General features: G+C 46.1%; 2 protein-coding genes across 72 annotated transcripts in view; both read left to right on the forward strand.

The window, feature by feature from the left end:
• Positions 1-8234, forward strand: part of UNC13B (unc-13 homolog B) — a 217569-nt gene extending 209335 nt beyond the window's left edge. For 18 of the 43 annotated variants that reach the window (XR_011432368.1, XM_070250603.1, XM_070250596.1 and 15 more), the window contains 12 exons: positions 300-377; positions 886-963; positions 1205-1293; positions 1529-1681; positions 1808-1931; positions 2039-2095; positions 2269-2349; positions 3310-3457; positions 5199-5255; positions 6049-6141; positions 6321-6480; positions 6638-8234. Coding sequence is in view for 34 of the 43 variants with exons in the window: in XM_070250603.1 (XP_070106704.1) it covers positions 300-377; positions 886-963; positions 1205-1293; positions 1529-1681; positions 1808-1931; positions 2039-2095; positions 2269-2349; positions 3310-3457; positions 5199-5255; positions 6049-6141; positions 6321-6480; positions 6638-6923 (1404 nt within the window). In the remaining 9 variants the exon portion in view is untranslated. Of the gene's footprint in view, positions 1-299; positions 378-885; positions 964-1204; positions 1294-1380; positions 1682-1807; positions 1932-2038; positions 2096-2268; positions 2350-3309; positions 3458-5198; positions 5256-6048; positions 6142-6320; positions 6481-6637 lie in introns of all 43 variants that reach the window. The other 25 variants (XM_070250604.1, XM_070250606.1, XM_070250607.1 and 22 more) reach the window with 5 other exon arrangements.
• A 1636-nt stretch (positions 8235-9870) lies between these two features.
• The window catches only part of LOC100068071 (phospholipid-transporting ATPase FetA), a 129300-nt gene continuing 118972 nt past the window's right edge, over positions 9871-20198 (forward strand). For 10 of the 29 annotated variants that reach the window (XM_070250622.1, XM_070250620.1, XM_070250630.1 and 7 more), the window contains exons 1-3: positions 9876-9935; positions 10374-10583; positions 17241-17284. Coding sequence is in view for 7 of the 29 variants with exons in the window: in XM_070250615.1 (XP_070106716.1) it covers positions 17257-17284 (28 nt within the window). In the remaining 22 variants the exon portion in view is untranslated. Of the gene's footprint in view, positions 9936-10373; positions 10584-17117; positions 17289-20198 lie in introns of those variants that run through there. The other 19 variants (XM_070250637.1, XM_070250640.1, XM_070250645.1 and 16 more) reach the window with 10 other exon arrangements.

Here is a 20198-nt window from a genome sequence, read left to right on the forward strand (position 1 = left end):
CCCCTCCCCTTTACCATCACCACTCTCACAGCCTACTCACAGGCCCAATTTCAACCCCTCTCTGCGGTGGCCTTTGGGTGAAGCCTGGCGTTACCCAACTCTCCTTTGCATGTGTCTAGGGCGGATGGGTGGGTTTGTCTCAGTGCTTTTCTGGGGTTGAAAGGAAGCTTTATCTCTTACCATGAAATTCTCCTTTACTTCCCTATTGTTGTTCTGGGATGAGAGGTGTGACCTCAGGCAAGATCCTTGTGGGGAGAGTGAAGAGTTCCCTCTCCTTTCCTTTTCTCCTCTTTTCTCAGACCATCGGGAAGGTGCTGATGCAGTATGCAGATATCTTATCAAAGGACTTCCCAACTTACTGCACAAAGGAGAAAATGGTGAGGGTCAAGCCCTGGGACCCTTAGAGAAGGGAGTGGAGGACATTTGACTCCTTGCTTTTGAAATTATCCTCTGAGCCGAGGCTGGGGGTGATGTCCTGACTTCTGCTTCCCAGCAAGGCTTTGCTTGAGATTATGCCACAAAATAAGAAGTTGACTAGGAGTTCCCTCTGAGCCTCCATTTGGTACTTTATCCTTTACTAAGCTAGACCTTTGGTTACTCTTTGTTTTTTTTTTTTAATAAAAAAATTAAGACATTCAAAGAGTTATGAAGAATAATACCACAAACATGTGGGGCCCACCACGCAGCTTAAAAACAGTAACATTTGCTTCCAGTCCATTCGTGGAGAATTGTCTGAATTGGTTCCAGATTTCAGTACTTAGGGAGAGACGCATGTAATATGTGTTGTAAATTCCTTGTGGCTTTTGGAGTAGAGGGAGAGACCCTAGGCTGATGGGTTCTGTGCTGAAAGGAGCCAAGACTCAGCAGCTCCGTCTGTCTCTAAAGCCCTGCATCCTGATGAACAACATGCAGCAACTGAGGGTCCAGCTGGAGAAAATGTTTGAGGCCATGGGAGGCAAAGAGGTAGGTGTTAGGGTTTGGTGTTTCTGCACTTCCCCTTTGTTCTGAGCTCCTTGGCCACAGAACTCCACCCTCTCCTGACTAGGTGTAGGCCAGGAGTTTAGCTTGGGGTCTGGGCTGGCTTGAGCTGAGAGATTTGAATAGGCATTGGGGTGAAGGCCCTAGAAGGGAGGAATTGGGAGCACAGGAGGGGAGAAAAGAGAAAGAGAACCAGCTTAGCCAAGCCCACCTCCTGTGGATACAGTTGGACCCTGAAGCTGCAGACAGTCTGAAGGAGCTGCAGGTGAAACTGAATACAGTTCTGGATGAGCTCAGCATGATGTTTGGAAACAGGTCAGTGGCCCCAAAACCCACCACCCTCAGAGCCAGGTGTGGTCCCTGGCCAATCCCAAAGCCCCTGCCCCACACCCATCCATCCAGCTGCAGGTGTGTGATCTTCCCTTCCCTGCTGGCTGTGCCCGCTGGAGCAGCACCATGCCTGTGCTGGAGTGAGACCAAATAGCTAGTGCTGCTCCAGGGACCATGTTTGTTTGAGGAGAGGAGGGCTGCACTGTGGGCACATGCGTAGTTTCCAGGTGCGGATTGATGAGTGTATCGGACAAATGGCCGACATCCTGGGCCAAGTGCGGGGCCCAGGGAATGCATCCCCCAACACCAGGGCCTCAGCGGCTCAGGACGCGGATAGTGTGCTGCGGCCTCTCATGGACTTCCTGGATGGCAAGTGAGTAGAGCACTCAGGAATGTCCTGTGGGGACAAGCAAGGCAGAGGCAATTAGATGGAGGAGCCTCTCAGGGAGGAGGGCTCCCAAACACTCACCCCAGCCTTACCTGTTGCCTGGGTCTGCAGCCTCACACTCTTTGCCACTGTGTGTGAGAAGACGGTTCTGAAGCGTGTACTGAAGGAGCTCTGGCGGGTGGTAATGAACACAATGGAAAGGATGATTGTTCTGCCCCCACTCAGTGACCACACGGTAAGGACACTTCCCTTCCACTTCCTCCTGTTGTCTCCCTTACCTCGCTCCATGCTTCCTGATAAGTTTGGAGTCTTCTGCTTTTGACTGATTCCCTCTCTGCCCAGGGCACCCAGTTGATCTTCACTGCTGCCAAGGAGCTGAGCCATCTTTCCAAACTCAAGGTACTCTGGATGTGTGGGGCCCTTCTAAGGCTTGGGAGGAAGGAAATTTGAGCTTTGGAGACTGAAGAGGAGAGGAAGGAGAGGAACATGTAGCGGTGGGCTGGCAGGTAGGGGCAAGATTTTCATGACAGCCGCTAGCTGACCTGATGCTGTTGCTTTCTCTTGGGTTCCAGGACCACATGGTGCGAGAGGAAACACGGAATCTCACTCCAAAGCAGTGTGCCGTCCTTGACCTTGCCCTGGACACCATCAAGGTGGAGACCTCCCCCTCCTCCAGACATCTGACTGTCACACCCTCTTGGCCTTGGCATTCCACTCTGCCAGACTAGGTGTCCCTTGGCCTCTTGCCACCCACCTCCAGAGGAGAGTGATTTTTAATGTTCGTTTCTTTCTTTGCTATGTGCATATTCTTCCTTGGGAACAACCAAAATGGCACCTCCTATGTGATCTCAGGTGACTCACCATGGACCTAGAACACTTACTCCTGGGTTCTGAGGACAGTTCAGTTCACTTCGTTCCTCATTGCCATTCTTGAATATTTTCCACTGGGAATTACTCTTACAGATCCTAATACCCCACATCTGGCTGATATTTCTCTCTTCCACTTATGTATAAAGTCTTTTGGGTTTTCAAAAGACTTTTTTTTCTCTATGCGTATTTATTCATTCAGCCAGGCAACATGCACCAGACACTATGCACCAGACGCCAGACACCAGACACTATGAAGGATATAGAGACAATCAGATATGATCCCTAGCCTCAAGATGTTTATAATCTGGTAAGGTGGTGATAAGGCAGGTACATATGAACTGTGATTCAGCACACTTGGGAGAGGTATGTCGTAGGTATAAATTTCTCCAAAGGTTCAAAGGGGTGAAAGAGCACTTCTGGCTACTCTCTGCCTGAAATGTGTCTATCGCATATTTTTGCCTGTCTAGATAGATTGATCCATTCTTCAGACATCACATCCAGGAACATGGCCATCCCCTACCACTCCTGCCAGATACCCAAATAATGCTCTTCACCTGAGAGGCTGTGACTCTGGCTGTGTGGTATTCCTGATCTTGTTGGTTGTTGACTAGCTTATTGTCCTTACCATCCTCTTCTGACATCTTTATTGGGCCTTTGCGCAGATGTGGTTTCTCTGAGGACAGTGTTGGGGAGCTGCCTCTGTAAGAGGATGAGACAATAGCAAGTACTTTTTGGTCTTTCAGCAATACTTTCATGCAGGAGGCAATGGGCTGAAGAAAACCTTCCTGGAGAAGAGCCCAGATCTGCAGTCCCTTCGCTATGCCCTGTCTCTGTATACACAGACCACAGACACACTTATCAAGACCTTTGTGCGCTCACAGACTGCCCAGGGTAAGGCCTACGGGCTGTGGGCCCCCGCCTCCCCTCCAAGATACATCTCTGCCCCCAGGGAGTCAGTATCCTCTAGTCCTTATGGAGGATCCAAGTACTTCTTCAGAGAATCCTTCAAAATCAGACCCCAGGATTTGGGGACCCCCTTGAGGGAAGACAATACTTATCCCCACCCCATACCCATACCAGACAGGAGAATCATAGGCACCTGGGAAATGTGCTTGGGATTTCTGTTCCCAGACATCACCAGCCAGTGCATGTTTATTGCGCTCAAGTTGTGTGCCTTGTTTGATAGGAAAAATCTCTGAGGAACTCTTAAGAATGAGTGGTTGAGACACTCGTGAAGGCTCAGGTTTTGGGTTCATTAGTTGGATGTTGTCCTGGGGAAAGAAAGCAAAAGACTTTCTGTAGATTCTCTAGCATGGGGGTGGAGAAGACTGAGACAGGCAAATCATGAGAGTATTTAAAGGGAGGGTGCAGATCATGGGGCTCTGCATAGCTAAGGCTCCAACCTCATGGGTGATGCTAACGCACAGGAGACCTGGGCAGTTGGTTTTCTCCCAGCAACTTGCAGTCCTCAGAACCCCTCCCTGCCTCAGGCAGGCCTAGCCACAACAAAACACAGCTACACAGACATGGCTCAGACTGAAATTCTGACTCTCACCCTGGAGCAGAGCCTTCCTAGGCAGACCTTCAGGCGCATTTGTTTTTGCTTGTTCCAGGGAAACCTGGGCGTGCTGCCTGGGAAGCTAACCTGGTGGAGGAGGGAGGGGAAGTCTTAGGCCTTGTTGAGCTGTGGATCTGGAGCACAGAGCTGACCTGGAGGGGAGGAAGGATCTAAGCAGTGAGACTGGAGTTGATGGAAGCTGAAAAGATGCAAGGGACCTACAGTACTGCTCCATTTTCCACACCCGTTCTTATTTCAAGTCCCGGGTGGGAGAAGAGAGAGCAAAACAAGTTAGGAGCCTTGGGCCGGCCCTGTGGCTGAATGGTTAAGTTCGCGCTCCGCTTCGGCAGCCCAGGGTTTTGCCAGTTCAGATCCTGGGCACGGACATGGCATCGCTCATCAGGCCATATTGACGCGGCGTCCCACATGCCACCACCAGAAGGAACCACAACTAAAAATATACAACTACGTGCTGGGGGGATTTGGGGAGAAAAAGCAGGAAAAAAAAAAATAAAAGAAGAAAGAAGTTAGGAGCTTTGCTCAGGGGAGCAGGGAGAGCTTTTACAGAGCTGAGTATGTGCAAAGACCTGTAACATAAGGGAGGATCCGAGTTAATCCAGAAAGGCTGCTTAGAAGCACTGAGCTTTAAACTAGACATAAAGATGAGGAGAGGCTGGAACAGGCACAAAGGAGGTAAGAACAGAGTGAGGACTGCAAGGAGGATTCCAGTGTATGTGTATGTTTTCTACCCATTGCTTTATTATTTAAGGCCTAGGAAATTAGAGCCTGCAGCCTTTCTCTTTCCTGCCCCACTGGTCTCAGATACCCTCTCTCTGTTATTTTCTACTGCTTCTCCCCATGATTTGGTTGATCTTTGACCCATGAAGTCTAATTTGGATCATTCAGGCACAGAGCCCAGCTCTTTGACTTCTCTCTCCACCCCACCCCATCTCTCTGCTCCCTCAGAATATGTGTAGAGCTGCTCCAAATGGTTAACTCCTTAGACTTCTAACTGATTCTTCTTTCTCTGTCCTGTTGCTGCTACTACCTCTTGACTTGCCTGTCCTCACTCAGTGCATGATGGGAAAGGTATTAGGTTTACTGCTAATGAGGACATTCGGCCGGAAAAGGGTACGTTATACACTGTGCAGATGTGAATCTAACATGGGCTAACAATATCCCCGTGAATTAGGATGAGCTGCTCATGTGGTGGGTGGAGGAACCAGGTGTCAAAGTTCAGAATCTCTATCCCAAGTCTCAGAAATGGGCAATGTATTCATTCAGTCTAAGACAGGGTTAACAATAGTTCTGTCCTCAGAATTCCCCCACCCCTCCACCTTAGGACAAAGAAGTTTTATCTGGGGTGCAGGGCACTGGTATTTTCCCAAAATAGAGTGAGGCCTCTGCTGAGAGGAGCCTGCAGATGAGCCAGAGATTAGGATTGGGGAGCTGTTTGTGGCATGGTCCAGGTTGGAGTAGGACACTCTTTCTGAGCAGGGCAGCCTGTGAGCAGTGTCCTTCAGGAATCTGGGGATAGGTGGGAGGGTGCTGCTTTTGGGGAGAAAGGACCCACATTGTTCCATTGAGGCACCATGGGGTGGATATAGTTCCCAAAGATACAGGGTGGCAGCACTGTCCTTCCCCAACATCTTTCAATAAAACAACCTGAGAAATTTGTAGTTTTTGGAAGAAGTTTCGCCTAAGATGTTGTCAGCTTAACTTGTATTTTAATACACAGCCTCATCCTTTATCCTCTTTCTTTCTATTCTCCCATTGCTTACTTCCCCGTGGCTACTCTAGGTGATTGCTTCTTGCTTTAGGGTATAGGGTGGTAGCCTCTTAACTCTTCAATTTTACCTAGAATAATTAAGCCTGAAGTCTTAGAGTTCTCCAATGGGAGATCATCTGTCCATCTGTCCTTCAGGGTCTGGTGTGGATGATCCTGTAGGAGAAGTCTCTATTCAGGTGGACTTGTTTACACATCCTGGAACTGGGGAGCACAAGGTCACAGTGAAAGGTAAGTGGCATGGACTTACAAGTCTCAGACCGTTTCTTGCCCAGTGGCCTCATCAGTTGAAGGCAGGGGCTGCTTATCCCAGCCCTCCAGCTTAGCCCTCCTTCAAGGGGAATGGCACCTGGGGCTCAAGAACTGGGAATGCTTGGTAGGATCCCTCACAGGTTTCCTTGTTTGGGCAGTGGTGGCTGCCAATGACCTCAAGTGGCAGACAGCGGGTATGTTCCGACCCTTTGTGGAAGTGACCATGGTTGGCCCACACCAAAGTGATAAGAAGAGGAAGTTCACAACCAAGTCGAAAAGCAACAACTGGGCCCCAAAGTACAATGAGACGTTTCACTTGTAAGTTACAGGGTGGGGGACCTGTAGGATTCTGGGAGGGTGTGATCTGGGAGGTAAGACTTGGGAGAGGAGGGATGGGCTGTATGGTGGCTGGGGTGAATTCAGTTGAAGACTCTCAGTTCTGGCCTCCTACCTTCCACCCACCCTGTGCTTGCAGCCTCCTGGGAAATGAAGAGGGGCCAGAAGCATATGAGTTGCAAATATGTGTGAAGGATTACTGCTTTGCCCGAGAGGATCACATTCTGGGGCTGGCAGTGATGCCTCTGAGGGATGTGGCAGCCAAGGGCAGCTGCGCCTGCTGGTGCCCCTTGGGCCGGAAGATCCACATGGATGAGACAGGCCTGACCATTCTCCGGATTTTGTCTCAGAGGAGCAATGACGAAGTGGCCCGAGAGTTTGTGAAGCTCAAATCAGAGTCTCGTTCCATGGAGGAGGGAAGCTGAGCACCAGGCTTCTCTGCCAACTAGATGGCACCAGTTTCATAAGTCCGAGCCAATGGGAGTTACTATCTAGGCAGCTTAGGTCCTCATAATCAAGAGACTAACTCCTTTAGTAAAGGAAACTTAAAGAAAAATTTTGGGTGGTAACAATATAGCTTTTCACAGAAAAGGTCATGTATCCCTGACCAGTAGGTCTGTGGTGCTAGGAGTTGGGCTGTGGGGGTTACCACATGGGGAGGTTTTCCATAAAGAGGGGGACAGACATTTCTGAGAGTGTTAGCCATTCTTGGGAGACACCCCTCCAACTCCACACTCCATCTCTGCCCCTCTCCATACCACACCTTATCCAGTTAGACCCATAAGTACCAATCATTAGAAGAACAAGTTTAGAAGGCCTGGTGCTTGTGCCTGGTTGGTAAGTAGTCAGTTGAGCCTACAGGTATGGCTTGAACCCTGTGGTCTGGATTGGAGTATAGCCAGGGCAGAAGCATACAGAATAGAATTCAGACTGTCCCTTGAGCAGAATCCGCTGGTTTTATATGGCTTCAAAGAGGATAAGGCTTTGAAACTGAACAGACACCTTCCAGAAATGAGCTGTGCTAATCGTTCCCCCAGATTATATCTGTCATGAATGGAGCGAGGTTCACATGGTGCTTCAGAGTCCTGAGCATATTTGGAATCTTTGGAACCCAAGCACCAGGGGCCACCTGCCCAGGAGCCCCCTACCTCACTCCTGTAGGAAGGGGGATGATGCTTCAGGACGTGAGAGGCTGTTCTTATGTACATGCAACTGAGGACTAGTTGAGGGATCTAGCAGAGAAGGCTGTATTTTCTTCTTGGGTAGGCCCTGAACAAAGCCAAAAATTGTGAAAATCAGTCTAGGAAGAGTCATCCTCACCTATGGCGACTGCATTCTGGCTGTCCTCCCCCTTGCAGAAAGAATCTAGCCTTTGGCCTCATTCCCTTTCATCTAGGTCAGGTGCTGTTCCCCTCATAGATGTTCAACCCTACAGAAGGAGCTTGGACAATGATCCCTCTGTACAGGCCGGATGGAGGGGGCCTCAACACTCCTTGGGAGGTCAGAGACAAACTCTTTCAGGGGGTCGTATGGACTTCCTAGGCCCTTGCTCAGAGATGTGACGTGGCCCTTTGATATCCTCAGCAGCCTCCTGGACTTCCTAGGACTCTGCATTGTCCACAGCTATACTGGCCATTACATGAAACGAAACTAAGCATCTTTGCTGTTGTTAATTATTGTATGTGCCATTGTTACAAGAGATTATTAGCTAGTCTGTAATAAATTATCTTATAGCAGCCTTTGGGGTCTGGTAATTCTGCTAAAGTGTGGAAAGCTGTAGAAATGACTATCCTGCATAATGGTAGATGACCGCTGGCCCTTTGCTGCTCTTCCCACCACCCCTCCATGTAGTGGAGCATAAAGCAGCTTGGTTAAACACCAAACAGTAAAGTAGCCAATGTGCTAGCATCTTGGCCTGGACCTGAGACTAATTAACAGAGTTAGGGGACCCAGGGCATCAGCTTCCTGCAAAAGGTCCAGAACAGTAGGAGATGACATGTGCCAGTGAAAACTACTCCGTGCTGTGTCTTTCCTTTTCTGGAATTGCAAGGCTTTTCTTCTAAGACAGACACAGCCTCGGCTGTGAGGACAAGGCAGGGGCCTCCTAGGGAGAGTTGTGCTTCCAGACGTGGGTGGAGGGCTGAGGCTCCCATGGACAGGACAGAGGACTAGGCCTCGGAGTAACATTGTCCTTTCATTCGGGAAAATTCAAAGAAGAAGAGAGCTGGAGTAGAAAGTCTACTCCCAAAGGGCAGGAAACAAGGTAAAAATGAGGCTTCCCGGCATGGGAATCAGAAAAAGCTGAAGCAAGAAATTGCTCACCTACTCATAGCCTGCATGATCCACTTATGTGTCAGGGACTGAGTGGGGGCAAAGGGCAGGGAGCTAGCTCTGCCCTCCAAGTTCCTGTTTTCGGTTTGCTTGCTAAATCTTAACAATTCAGTTGCCCAGACTTTCTCCTCCTCCCCTCTCCTTTCCCAAACCAGGTGCCCTCTATCATTTCTGCCTCAACCTACCTCTTGAATGCATTGTCTCACCTCAGTTCCCAAAAGCACAAGTGGAGTAGTGGCTTGTAGTTCTTGTCTGGATTACTGTGATAATCACCTGCCTCTGTCCTGCCCTTGCCCTCTTCACACACTCTGGTAAGTCCCTCTCCTGTTTAAAGCTGTTCATTGGTTAGCTATCAGAGCCTTCAGGCTGAAACTTGAAGGCCCTTCAAGACAAGCACAGGCACCCCACCATCCTGCAGCTGTTCTAAAGCACTTCCCCCTGATGTACTGTGCACTTCTACCCCTCTGTGCCTTTACACATTATTTTTTTTTAAGATTTTATTTTTCCTTTTTCTCCCAAAGCCCCCCTGTACATAGTTGTGTATTTTTAGTTGTGGGTCCTTTTAGTTGTGGCATGTAGGATGCCTCCTCAGCGTGGCTTGATGAGTGGTGCCATGTCCGCGCCCAGGATTCGAACTGGCGAACCCTGGGCTGCTGAAGCAGAGTGCGCGAACTTAACCACTCTGCCACGGGCCGGCCTCAGCCTTTGCACATTCTGTTCCTCCTTGCTGGACTATCCAGCAGCCTTCTAGGCTCTGACATCTCTTTGGCAGCCTTAGGACCCATCCAACATTGTACCCCTCCCCACAGCACTCTATGTGCTTATAATTTACTCCTGTCTCCGCTCTCATCAGCCTGTGATCTACCCAGAGGCAGGGTCTGATTAGCTCGTCTTCGCCTCGCAGCAGCCAGCACAGAGAGAGTGCTCAGGTACTTCAGAGCCACGCCGCTGCGGCAGGACCCCTTCGGGATGCCAGTGGGGGGCGGGGTCCTGAGGGAGGTGGCGGGGGCGTGGGCGGGGCTCTGGTCAGAGCCTGGGGCTCCGGCGCCTGCGCAGAAAGGTGCGTTAAGATGGAGGTCGCTGGAGTCGATGGCTGCGCGGCGATGGTGAGCAGGAGGCGCGCGAAGGTGGCGCCCGAGGAGAGGGTATCGCCTTCTCCCTCCCGACATTGGGCAGATGCTGGGCCCCCGTACTACCTGACTTTCACCCGCCGTGTACTTCCCAGCAGCTCTTCACCCTCGTACTTGGTTGTAAAGTGTCCTCCCTATGCTCCCCGAGGTTACTTCCCCTCCTGGTACTCCAGTCTACGGGTTTCCCGGACAGCTTGCAAAGGGGGTCTTTGTTCCTCAAATACCTTGCGAAGTCACCCATTTATCCAGCTCCCTTCTAAAGCAGATACCCCTAATCCCGCAGGTGAGGCACATTCCTCTGAGCTAAGGGAGTTTTGTCCACTTTCCCAGCGCCAACCAGGTTCTCTGAGAAGAAGCCATAAAGCTTATATTTGACTTGAAAGTGAAACATTTGCTTTTATTCCTCTCTCATAGGGGTGGAGACCTACTCCGTAAGGAAGAGTCAAACTGTACCTGACTACTCATGATTTGCAGCAGACCTGCAGATTTGAATTAGTAGCTAACTTTTAAAATCCAGATTTCACGTTTTAAAAATGCAGATTTCCCCGCTTTTTTGAAAGATTGGAAAATCTGTTAATCCTTGGTTCACATTCCTACAAAGTGACAGGTGGTTGGAGCTGAGAGGTAACTGGTAACTTAGTTTGCTGTAGTTCATTACAGATTCCATTTGTTGACAAAAAATAATCCGTAACCAATCTATAAATGAAAATTTGAGTGAGTTTATTCTGAGCTAAAATGTGAGGACCATGGCCTGGGGCCTTTCTTCCCAAAGGAAGAAAGGGCAGCAAAGAAGTGGGGTGGACAGAGTGGTTATATATCCCCAAACAGGATGTTTCACATATGATTGAAATGTCCTTTTTACAATACTCGTGAGACTGCTTTGTCGGCACAGGGATTGATGAAAACAGCGGGTAGGTCTGCCATCTCAGTGGACACTGCAGGGTGGCAGGTCTGCTGTCTCGAGCTGGGTGCTCACAGGTGAGCTGGGTGGTCAATGGTGAGCACAGCAATCAGTTCCTTGCCTAAGGAAAGATGCTTATCCCTAGGGAAATGCCAGTGTGGGGGGAAGTTGCACCTTTGTCTTAAGGGCGTTTGTTCTTGCCACAGGAAATGTTTAAAGCAGATATACAATCCGTGCTGGATGGCCATGTCAGGCCCTTTTGGAAAAACAAAGTCAGGCCTAATTAGGTTTACACCAAATGCCTTCCTCATATACTCCAGTATATCCTATTGCTTGCCATTTCTATTTGTCACATTATTCCTTACCTTCTTATACTGGGTTTTACGTTATTTCCCTGACGCCTGGTAGGCATTTGAGTTTGTGATCCCTGATGCAGGATTTGGGGTAATTTTATGCGTCAATACTTTGAGCTTTTTTTTTTTTCCTGCTTTTTCTCCCCAAATCCCCCCAGTACATAGTGGTATACTTTAGTTGTGGTATATGGGACGCCACCTCAACATGGCCTGATGAGCAGTGCCATGTCTGCGCCCAGGATCCAAAATGGTGAAACCCTGAGCTGCCCACGTGGAGTGCGCGAACTTAACCGCTCGGCCACCGGCCAGCCCCAATACTTTGAGCTCTTAATGGAAACAAATTGAAAGAGGTTGGACGTATGTTTAGGTTGGTTTTGGTTTCTGTAATGCTCTGATTGATCAGGATCAGAGATCATCCTAGTAGCTAAAACCTTAACAAAAGTGCATTTTATAAGAGAATTCAATGGAAGTATCTGTAGGTAGCTCCCTGGTGCATTTGATCTTAAAGAAATCCAGTGTGCTATCTCCTCTCTGGTGGGGTCAAGGCATCGTTTCTCTTTGAATACCTGGTTATAAAAGGGCCTGGCTCTGGTTTGTACTGAAAATGTCTCAAAAGTGCTGTCTCCTTCACTCCAGAACACACAGATGGTAACTCCTCTCTTGGAGGGAAATAACAGGCCTCATAATATCAAGAGTAGGGGTATTCTGCAAGCTGTATCTAGTCAGAAGTGAAACAGGAGTACCTTTAATAGTGGATTTTTAAAGAAGCAAAATCCATTCTTTCAGCATAAGTGTGTGACCTACCTATTCATTGTGAATATTTGGACTAGCTCCCTGAATGAACTTCCCATATGTAGAAGCATAATGGCAAAGCTGAAGAAGCAACATGGAATAGTGGAGATGGCATTGAACTGGGAATCAGAAGACATGAATACTGGTCTCGGCTCTGCTACATACTTGTCAGGAGACCTTGACTTATTACCTGCTCAGAGGCTCAGTTTCTTGCAACTGTTAAATAAACTAATAATTCTTGCTGTGTTTACCCTAGAGGGATCTAATGGGGTCATTTAAATGTGAAAACACTTTGGAAGCTATACATTTTTTCTCAGTATATAAGGGATTATTATAATTATAAATGATCCTCTGAGTTCTGATTAACTTCCAAGGAATTTGTCTTGGTGCGTTCCAGGTTCAAAATCAACAAATGTTTGCTGAGCGCATACTGTGTGCCAGGTGCTCCTGTAGGCATGGGGCATATCAGTGAACAAAACACAAATCTCTGCATAAATTTAGGGGTGAGTTGTCAGCATATTGAGTACCTACTAAGTACCCAGTGCAGTATTACAGTGTGGTGAAGTAGTTGGAAGCATCTAGGTTATGGAGTTAAGTCTGCCACTATAAAGCTGTGAGAGACCCTTTCCCTGTGTGAGCCTGAACCTCCCCATCTGTAAAATAAGGAGGTTAGACAAGGTAACTTTGAAGGTTCCTTCCAGCTAAAATATGTTGTTTAGAGATTCTAATTGCTAAAGTTCCCTACCCCTAATGAGCTTATTGCCCTGTTGGGATGGTCACACTAACAAAGCTGAACAGTCATAGAACTATGAGGATGACACAGTGCTAATGTCAGACTAGATTCAGCACAACAGTGGTAACAGCAGTGTTCTGTAGGTAATGGAGTATTTGTAGAGACTTCTTGGAAGACCAGGTAGACCTGGGAGGATGGGAAGCTTTGGATTAGAGGAAAGGAAGAGACTCTGTAAATATTGGAAATGAATGAATGGAAGTGCAAAGGGAAAGAAGAACATGCCATTTTTCCCTAGCATATCAATCAGGAGTCCTTGCAAAAAAACAATTGTGCATTCAAAAGGGTTTAACTGAACAGAGTTTAACCAGAGAGCTATTTAAAGAGGTATGGTCAGTGTTGAGGAACTAGAGAGGAATGGTGAAACACAAAAGTGGCGGTCCATAGCTCTCCCAGGCCTGAAGGGAAAGAGAAAGGGGAAGGAGTATTGTTACTAGAGCCTAGCTAGAGTTACAATTTGGAAAAGGGACTTCTTGACAAGAGCTATGTCCATAAGTGCTAAGCAGCCACTGTAAGAACTTGGCAAGGCAGTGAGGACACAAAGAAATAAAGGCCCTAAGCTTTCTCTCTCTTCCTGCCCTCCAGTCTCCAGCTAGTACTTTGCATTGGTAAAACCCAAACAGAAGCCCAGGGGCAAGATGGTCTGAGTGATGTAGTTCATAGAGATCAGCTTCCCAGAACAGGGCAGAAGGAGTTGGGGAGGAGGAGACACAGCAAGCACATTAACTAGCATACAGGGTATCTAGGGAAGGAAAAGTCACCACTATGGACTCTTTCCAAGGAAGTTTTCCCTCTGTTCAAATTCAAAATCTACTCTAAGGCTTTGTCTCCTTAGCTCTGAAGTGGCGATAGTAATGCCTTTTTTGCCAGAGTGATTGTGAGGATTTTGAGATAGGGCACATGAAGGTGCCTAGCACAAGGCCTGATCCACGCTGGAGGCCCAACATGTTTTAGCTCCTTCTCTCCTGCGTGTGCCTAAATGGCTCCTTGGCTCAAGTACCTTTTCCAGTCAAGGTCTCAGAGGGTGGCTGGAACTGAGTGAATGAAGGTTACAATAGTCAGTGATGAAGTCAGAACACAGAGCCTTGTAGCCCATTGTAATGACTTTGGCTTTTAACAGGAGAAAGGTAGAAAGTCATTGGAAAGTCCTCCTGGATTGTTTGGCTTTTGACGTCGGGGTTCCTATCACTCACTGGGGCATCACTTGTTCGTTCATTTGAAAATATTTATTTAGAACATATCACAAACTGGGTACTGTTTTAGGCAGTGGTAGTGCATTGATATATAGCTCCTGCTCTCAAGGAGACTGTAGTCTTATGAAGGAGGCAGACAATTTCAATTTAAGGTGTGAATGTGAAGGTACAAGTGAATGTAGAACATACTAAGGGAGCTCCTGGTAAGCACTCCTGACCCATTTTGGGGGCATCTGAAAAGGCTTCCTGAAGAAGACAGTGTAAACTGAATCTTACCAATAGAGCTTAGCCAGGTCTAAATAGAGGGAAATAGAGTTGTAGGCATTTGAAGTAGTATATGCACTTGGAATAGAAAAAAGTTGGTGGTCTGCTGAGACTTGCAGGTAATTTATACCACGGGACAGTTGGCCTTGGCAGGAGGGTGATGAGAGAGATTAAGACTGGAGAAGTAAGTAGAGGCCAGGTCATGAAGGGGAATTTAGACTTTATCCCAAAGGCAATGTTAGATTTTCAAACAAAAAAAGTAGCAGAAAGATAGCATTTTAGAAAGATCATTCTGGCTAGGTAATAGTCATTTAAAGTGAGGTTGGGGAAGAACAAAACTGGAGACGAGGCTAATGATGGTGGCCTGAACTTAGGAGACACTTTGGGCATAGAGAGAAGTAGGTGACTATTCCAAATTCAACTCTTTATTAACGAGGGAAAATGTACAGAACTTCTTGATTAGTTGTAAGTGGGAGAGTGAAAGAGAGCATGATCAAAGATGACTCAGGGGCCAGCCCTATGGCCGAGTGGTTAAGTTCGCACACTCTGATTGGCCGGACCCGGGGTTTTGCTGTTTTGGATCCTGGGTGTGGACATGGCACTGCTCATCAGGCCATGCTGAGACGGCGTCCCACATGCCACAACTGGAAGGACCCACAACTAAAAATACACAACTATGTACCCAGGGGGCTTTGGGGAGAGAAAGGAAAAATGAAATCTTTAAAAAAAAAAAAAAAAAAAAAGCTGACTCAGATTTCTGGCTTGGGTGACTAAGTAAGTGGTAGGCCTAGTAACTGATGTTCAAATGTAAGAGAAAGCACAGATTTTGGGTGTGTGAGAGGTAGAGAATAGAGGTGACGATTTCGGTCTTGTAAAAGTAGATTTTTTAAATTGTGGTAAAATATACATGTAGAATTTATCATTTTACCTTTTTAAAGTGTATACTTGAGTGACATTGTGTTCACAGTGTTGTGCAACCATCACTACCATCTAGTTCCAGAACCTTTTCATTTCCCCAAAAGGAGACCCCATTCTCATTAAGTGGTCACTCTTCAGTACATGTAGATTTTGAGGCATTTGTGTGACATCCAAATATAGATGTTAAGTAGACATTTGAATATGTAGTACTGAAGCTCAGGATCAAAATTTAGGCTGAAGATACAGATTTTTGAATTATTAGCATACAGATAGGGAGTTCTTAACCTGTGGCCTATGGACGTGAGTGAGAATCTCTGAATGTCTTGAATTGGATGTAAAATGTATATGTTTAATTTTTTTGGTGAGGAAGATTGGTCCTGAGCTAACATCTGTGCCAGTCTTCCTGTACTTTGAATATGGGACGCTGCCACAGCATGGCTTGATGCGCGGTGCACAGGGCCGCACCCGGGATCTGAACTCACAAACCCCAGGCCGGTGAAGGGGAGTGCACAAATTTAACCGCTGTGTCACCAGGCCAGCTCCTGTATATGTTTATTTTTTTGTGAAATCCATAGCAGTAATCAAATTCTAAAAGGAATTTCTTTACCTGAACAAAGTTGCTAACTGCTGATATATTTGGTAAATGAAGCCGTGGGGGTGTTTAAAATAAAACGCAGGGAAAGTGAGTGGTGAATAAAGGAGAATGAGACTGGAACCCTGGGTAACATTTAAGGTGTAGAGAGGTCTAAAGGGTGTTCTCTTGAGTACAAGAAACACGGTTCCTGTCTGCTTCAACATAGGTGAAGGCTGTTAAAGGCAATGTTGTTTCCTACTTGTTAGATATACCTCCCTGGTTGCCTCTGCCAAACACATATTTTATACACCCATTCATTCGTGCTCTTAATTAGATTATCTTCTTAGGTTACCAGCCATAACGTCCTTCTGATTTAGTCTTACTTCTGGCCCTTAGGTTGATGGGGAGAGTATCATTAATAAAGTCAATAGTAGAGAGTTAACTAAATTGTCATAATTTGCAACCAGTGTGTGTGTGTCTAGTATATTGTGAACTTTCTGATAAACCAGCAGTTCTCAAAGTACAACACCTGAACCAACAGCATCAGCATCGCCTCAGTTTGTAAGAAATGTAAATTTTAGGGCCCCACCACAGACCTGCTGAATGAGAAACTCTGGGGATGGGACCCAGCCTTCTAGGTGATTCTGATGCTTGCTAACATTTGAGAACAATTGTGCTAGACTATTCCTGGCCAAGTTTTTTCAGTCCATAAATAAAACATGGGTTCCTGGCTCTCTACTTATCTTTTCTATAATAATAAAATCTAGATGGCAAAATTTTGAGATGTCTGATAAGTTCCTCATGAAAAAATTGTCTTGGGACAATCTTGTCTATCTGTGACCTTCACCACTCTGAATTATAGATACAAATGTTATTTCCTACATGTCATTTTCCCCTTTGGTTTTCACAAGGACTTTTCATGTCTTTGAAACAATTAGTCCATGGGCCACGTTTTTGGGAAAAAATTACTCTAAGAGGTTCTGGGTCAAAAATGAGGAAATAAGGGATGCTGAAATGCTGGCACATAGTAGAATGGTAGATTTCCCCCCTGAGCTCAGTGCCAGATCTACCAAAGAGCATCTGGGCATTTAAGGCTTTAAATTATGCTCCTTCTGAACCATGATATTTGACCACAGTTCTCAGTTACTGCCCTTGAAACTCACTTCACAATCATGTCTTCATCTGTAGCCAAGTCTACAAGGGAGACGATATAGAATAGTGATCAAGAGCAGTCGGGCAATCGGGTTCAAATCTCTACCACTGTAACGCCACCACTTCCTGATTGTATGATCCTGAGCAAGTCACTTAACCTTCTTAAGCCTCAGGGTTTTCATCTGTAAAACCGAAGGCCCAGGTTTGAGTGAAAATTACACAAGAAAATCTTTGTAAAGCACATAGTAAAGTGTCTAGCATCCAGTAAATTTTGATAAATGGTGGGTATTAGGATATCAGCACGGCCTGGACTAACTGACAAGGAGTTTTTGTTTTATTCTTAGGTGATGTTTCTCTGAGATGAAATACATAAAACCTTTTATTTCAGGTAAGTGCTCAGCTCATATCTGCTGAGATACCCAAAGTGCAATCGCTAATGGTATTTGCTTTGTAATACACTGTACCGTGTTCCACCCACAAAGCCAGCAACTTGACCACTGGTGCTCTCAGAGCATTCATTGAAGGATTAAACTGAAGCCCACCCAGGAGCTTCTTAGTGCAGGACTCAGACTTGACTTCCCTCTGACGTGCTTTGAGACTATTCTTGCTGCGATGGGAGGAAAAATATTATAAATTTGAAATTTAGGTTATTATAGGAAGTCTTTGGTTATAACTATTAGTGATATTAATTCACATTTGAGAGTAATGTTTGAGTGTTCTTTTTAGAGGACAATGAGAGGAATGTTCTACTTAAAGACTTGAGGCAGACAGGTAAGTGATTTAATTTTGAAGGCATTTAAAACAGAAAGCCAAAGGTCTGTTATAACCACGGTGGAAGTGTCGTTAGCAAAAGCTGAAGGTGACAGTGTTTCTCATCTGTGAACTTTCAAGGAGAAATAGGAATAGTCTAACAGAGACTTCTGCTGGGCTAATTGATTTAATTGGGATTATTGGTATGGTAGTCAGATGAATCATGATTTGAACACTCCTCCTGACATCTCGCCCTCCTTTTTCCATGTGAGCTTAAGATAAGATGTTCAAAGGGTCTTGTTGAATTTGTTTCCCTTTCTGTAGAGATGTAACTTGATAACGCATTTCTCCAATCCCAGACCATATACTTTGCATCGTTAGTATCACAATTTGTCTCATTAAAATCAGTCAGTTTCTGCTGTGGCGATTTTTGGAGAAACCTTAGACTTTCTACCAAGATCTAGAGCTAAACTCTCCACATAATTCCAGCCAAATGACTGTTGACTGTTGTATGGGCAAGTTCTCTCTAACAAAGGGAAAACCTTCTATCATAGTTCTTTGTGGACCTGCTTTTAAAGAATTTGAAAAACAATAAAAGAGCTATGGGGGGCCGGGCTCGTGGCGCAGCAGTTAAGTGTGCACGTTCTGCTTCGCGGCCCCGGGTTCACCGGTTCAGATCCTGGGTGTGGACATGGCACCGCTTGGCAAGCCATGCTGTGGTAGGCATCCCACATATAAAGTAGAGGAAGATGGGCACAGATGTTAGCTGAGGGCCAGTCTTCCTCAGCAAAAAGAGGAGGATTGGAGGCTGATGTTAGCTCAGGGCTAATGTTCCTCAAAAAAAAAAAAAAAAAAAAAAAAGAGCTATGGGACTTTCCAGGAGTGTCTATGTTTGAGGAGAAGAGGAGGACGTTTTTGCTTTAGTGAAACAAAATCAGTTCCACTTTAAATTTGTTGTTATAATCTTAAAAGCTAAGCTTTGAAAGATGGATGTATTTTAGCTAAATAGAGGAATATGAGGGTTACAGGAGAGAATTATCCTGAGCTTGAGAAGGGAGAGTTGTTAAAAATTTCACATGACAAACGTAGTTTGAACCTTTTTTTTTTTTTTTGAGGAAGGTTAGCCCTGAGCTAACGTCCGTGCCCATCTTCCTCTACTTTATATATGGGACACCCACCACAGCGTGGCTTGCCAAGCAGTGCCATGTCCGCACCCAGGATCCAACCTGGTGAACCCTGGGCCGCCCAAGCGGAACGTGTGCGCCTAACCGCTGTGCCACAGGGCTGGCCTCAGTTTGAACCTTATTTTTAACTTAAGTATGCTAAATGTATATGTAAAATGTTATATGTGTTTATACAAATAGTGCCATTAATGTCTACATTGGTGCCTATCCAGATCCCATGCTCGAGTTTATGAAGGAAGGGCCTTTAGTGCTGCATTTGATTTGATTCTAATTCCATAGAGAATTTCATCCTCCTTGGCCTTGTTCATAATCTGTTCTTCTCTCATGATGGCATCAGCATATTTCTGCCTTTACAGACATGTTATCTGCTTAAGATCTTGAGATATCCAGGCAGATCTGTGCCCATCTTTGTCTTGCTTTCTTTGTCATTGTGGAAGTTCGTGGTAGCTCCCTAAACAGATTTTTAGGGCTGAGGCTCTTTCCTTTAATGTCCTTCAACGAAGGCTGTTGACATAACGCCAAAGCATTGTTCAGTAAAAGCCGTTCTGGGTTTGGGGCAGAGCAGTGCAGTTGAGGCAAGGCTTTGATGATCTGTCTTAATCCAAGGAAGAACAAATTTTAGAGTATATAGAGAGAGATTCTTAACTCTTTTTTTATGTGTTTGTGAGGAATATTGGCCCTGAGCTAACATCTGTTGCCAATCTTCCTCTTTTTGCTTAAGGAAGATTGTCACTGAGCTAACATCTGTGCCCGTCTTCCACTGTTTTATGTGGGATGCCGCCACAGCTTGCTTGATGAGCGGTGCTATGTCCGCACCTGGGATCTGAACCAGTGAACCTCGGCCTGCTGAAGCGGAGCACATGAACTTAATCACTGTGCCACTGGTCTGTCCCCTCTTAACTCTCTTTTTGATAACAGCATATCAAGAACCTTTTAAAAGCTTAGGACCTCTCTGCAGAAAAAATGCACAGGTTTCTATAGATAATTTCAGAAGGTTCACAAAGTTTCTGGAGCTTATCTGTTGAACCTTGGCTTAGAAAACAGAAACAAGCAAACTGATCCCAAGAAGTGAATAAAATGTATGTCCTTCAAGCAATTCTCCACAAATATTGTTTCTCAAGCTTTTGCTCTATATTGAACAGCATTAAGTTCAGAGTTATACCTGGAGTGCAGGTAGTCTGTATTCTAGGATTGTGTGCTTTATTTCTCAGATCTTTCTTCAGAAGTAAGCATTGGCCCAAATGAGGGTCTTAGGAGCAGGGTTGGTTGAAAAACGTGGGCTGACAAGAGAGTCCAAGAAAAGGGAACCTGTGATCTGGGTCAAGGTGAATACTGAGGAACTCAAAGAGTCCCAGGCCAGACAAAGGT

Source organism: Equus caballus, chromosome 25, assembly GCF_041296265.1.
Source record: "Equus caballus isolate H_3958 breed thoroughbred chromosome 25, TB-T2T, whole genome shotgun sequence".
NCBI classification, from domain to species: Eukaryota; Metazoa; Chordata; class Mammalia; order Perissodactyla; family Equidae; genus Equus; species Equus caballus.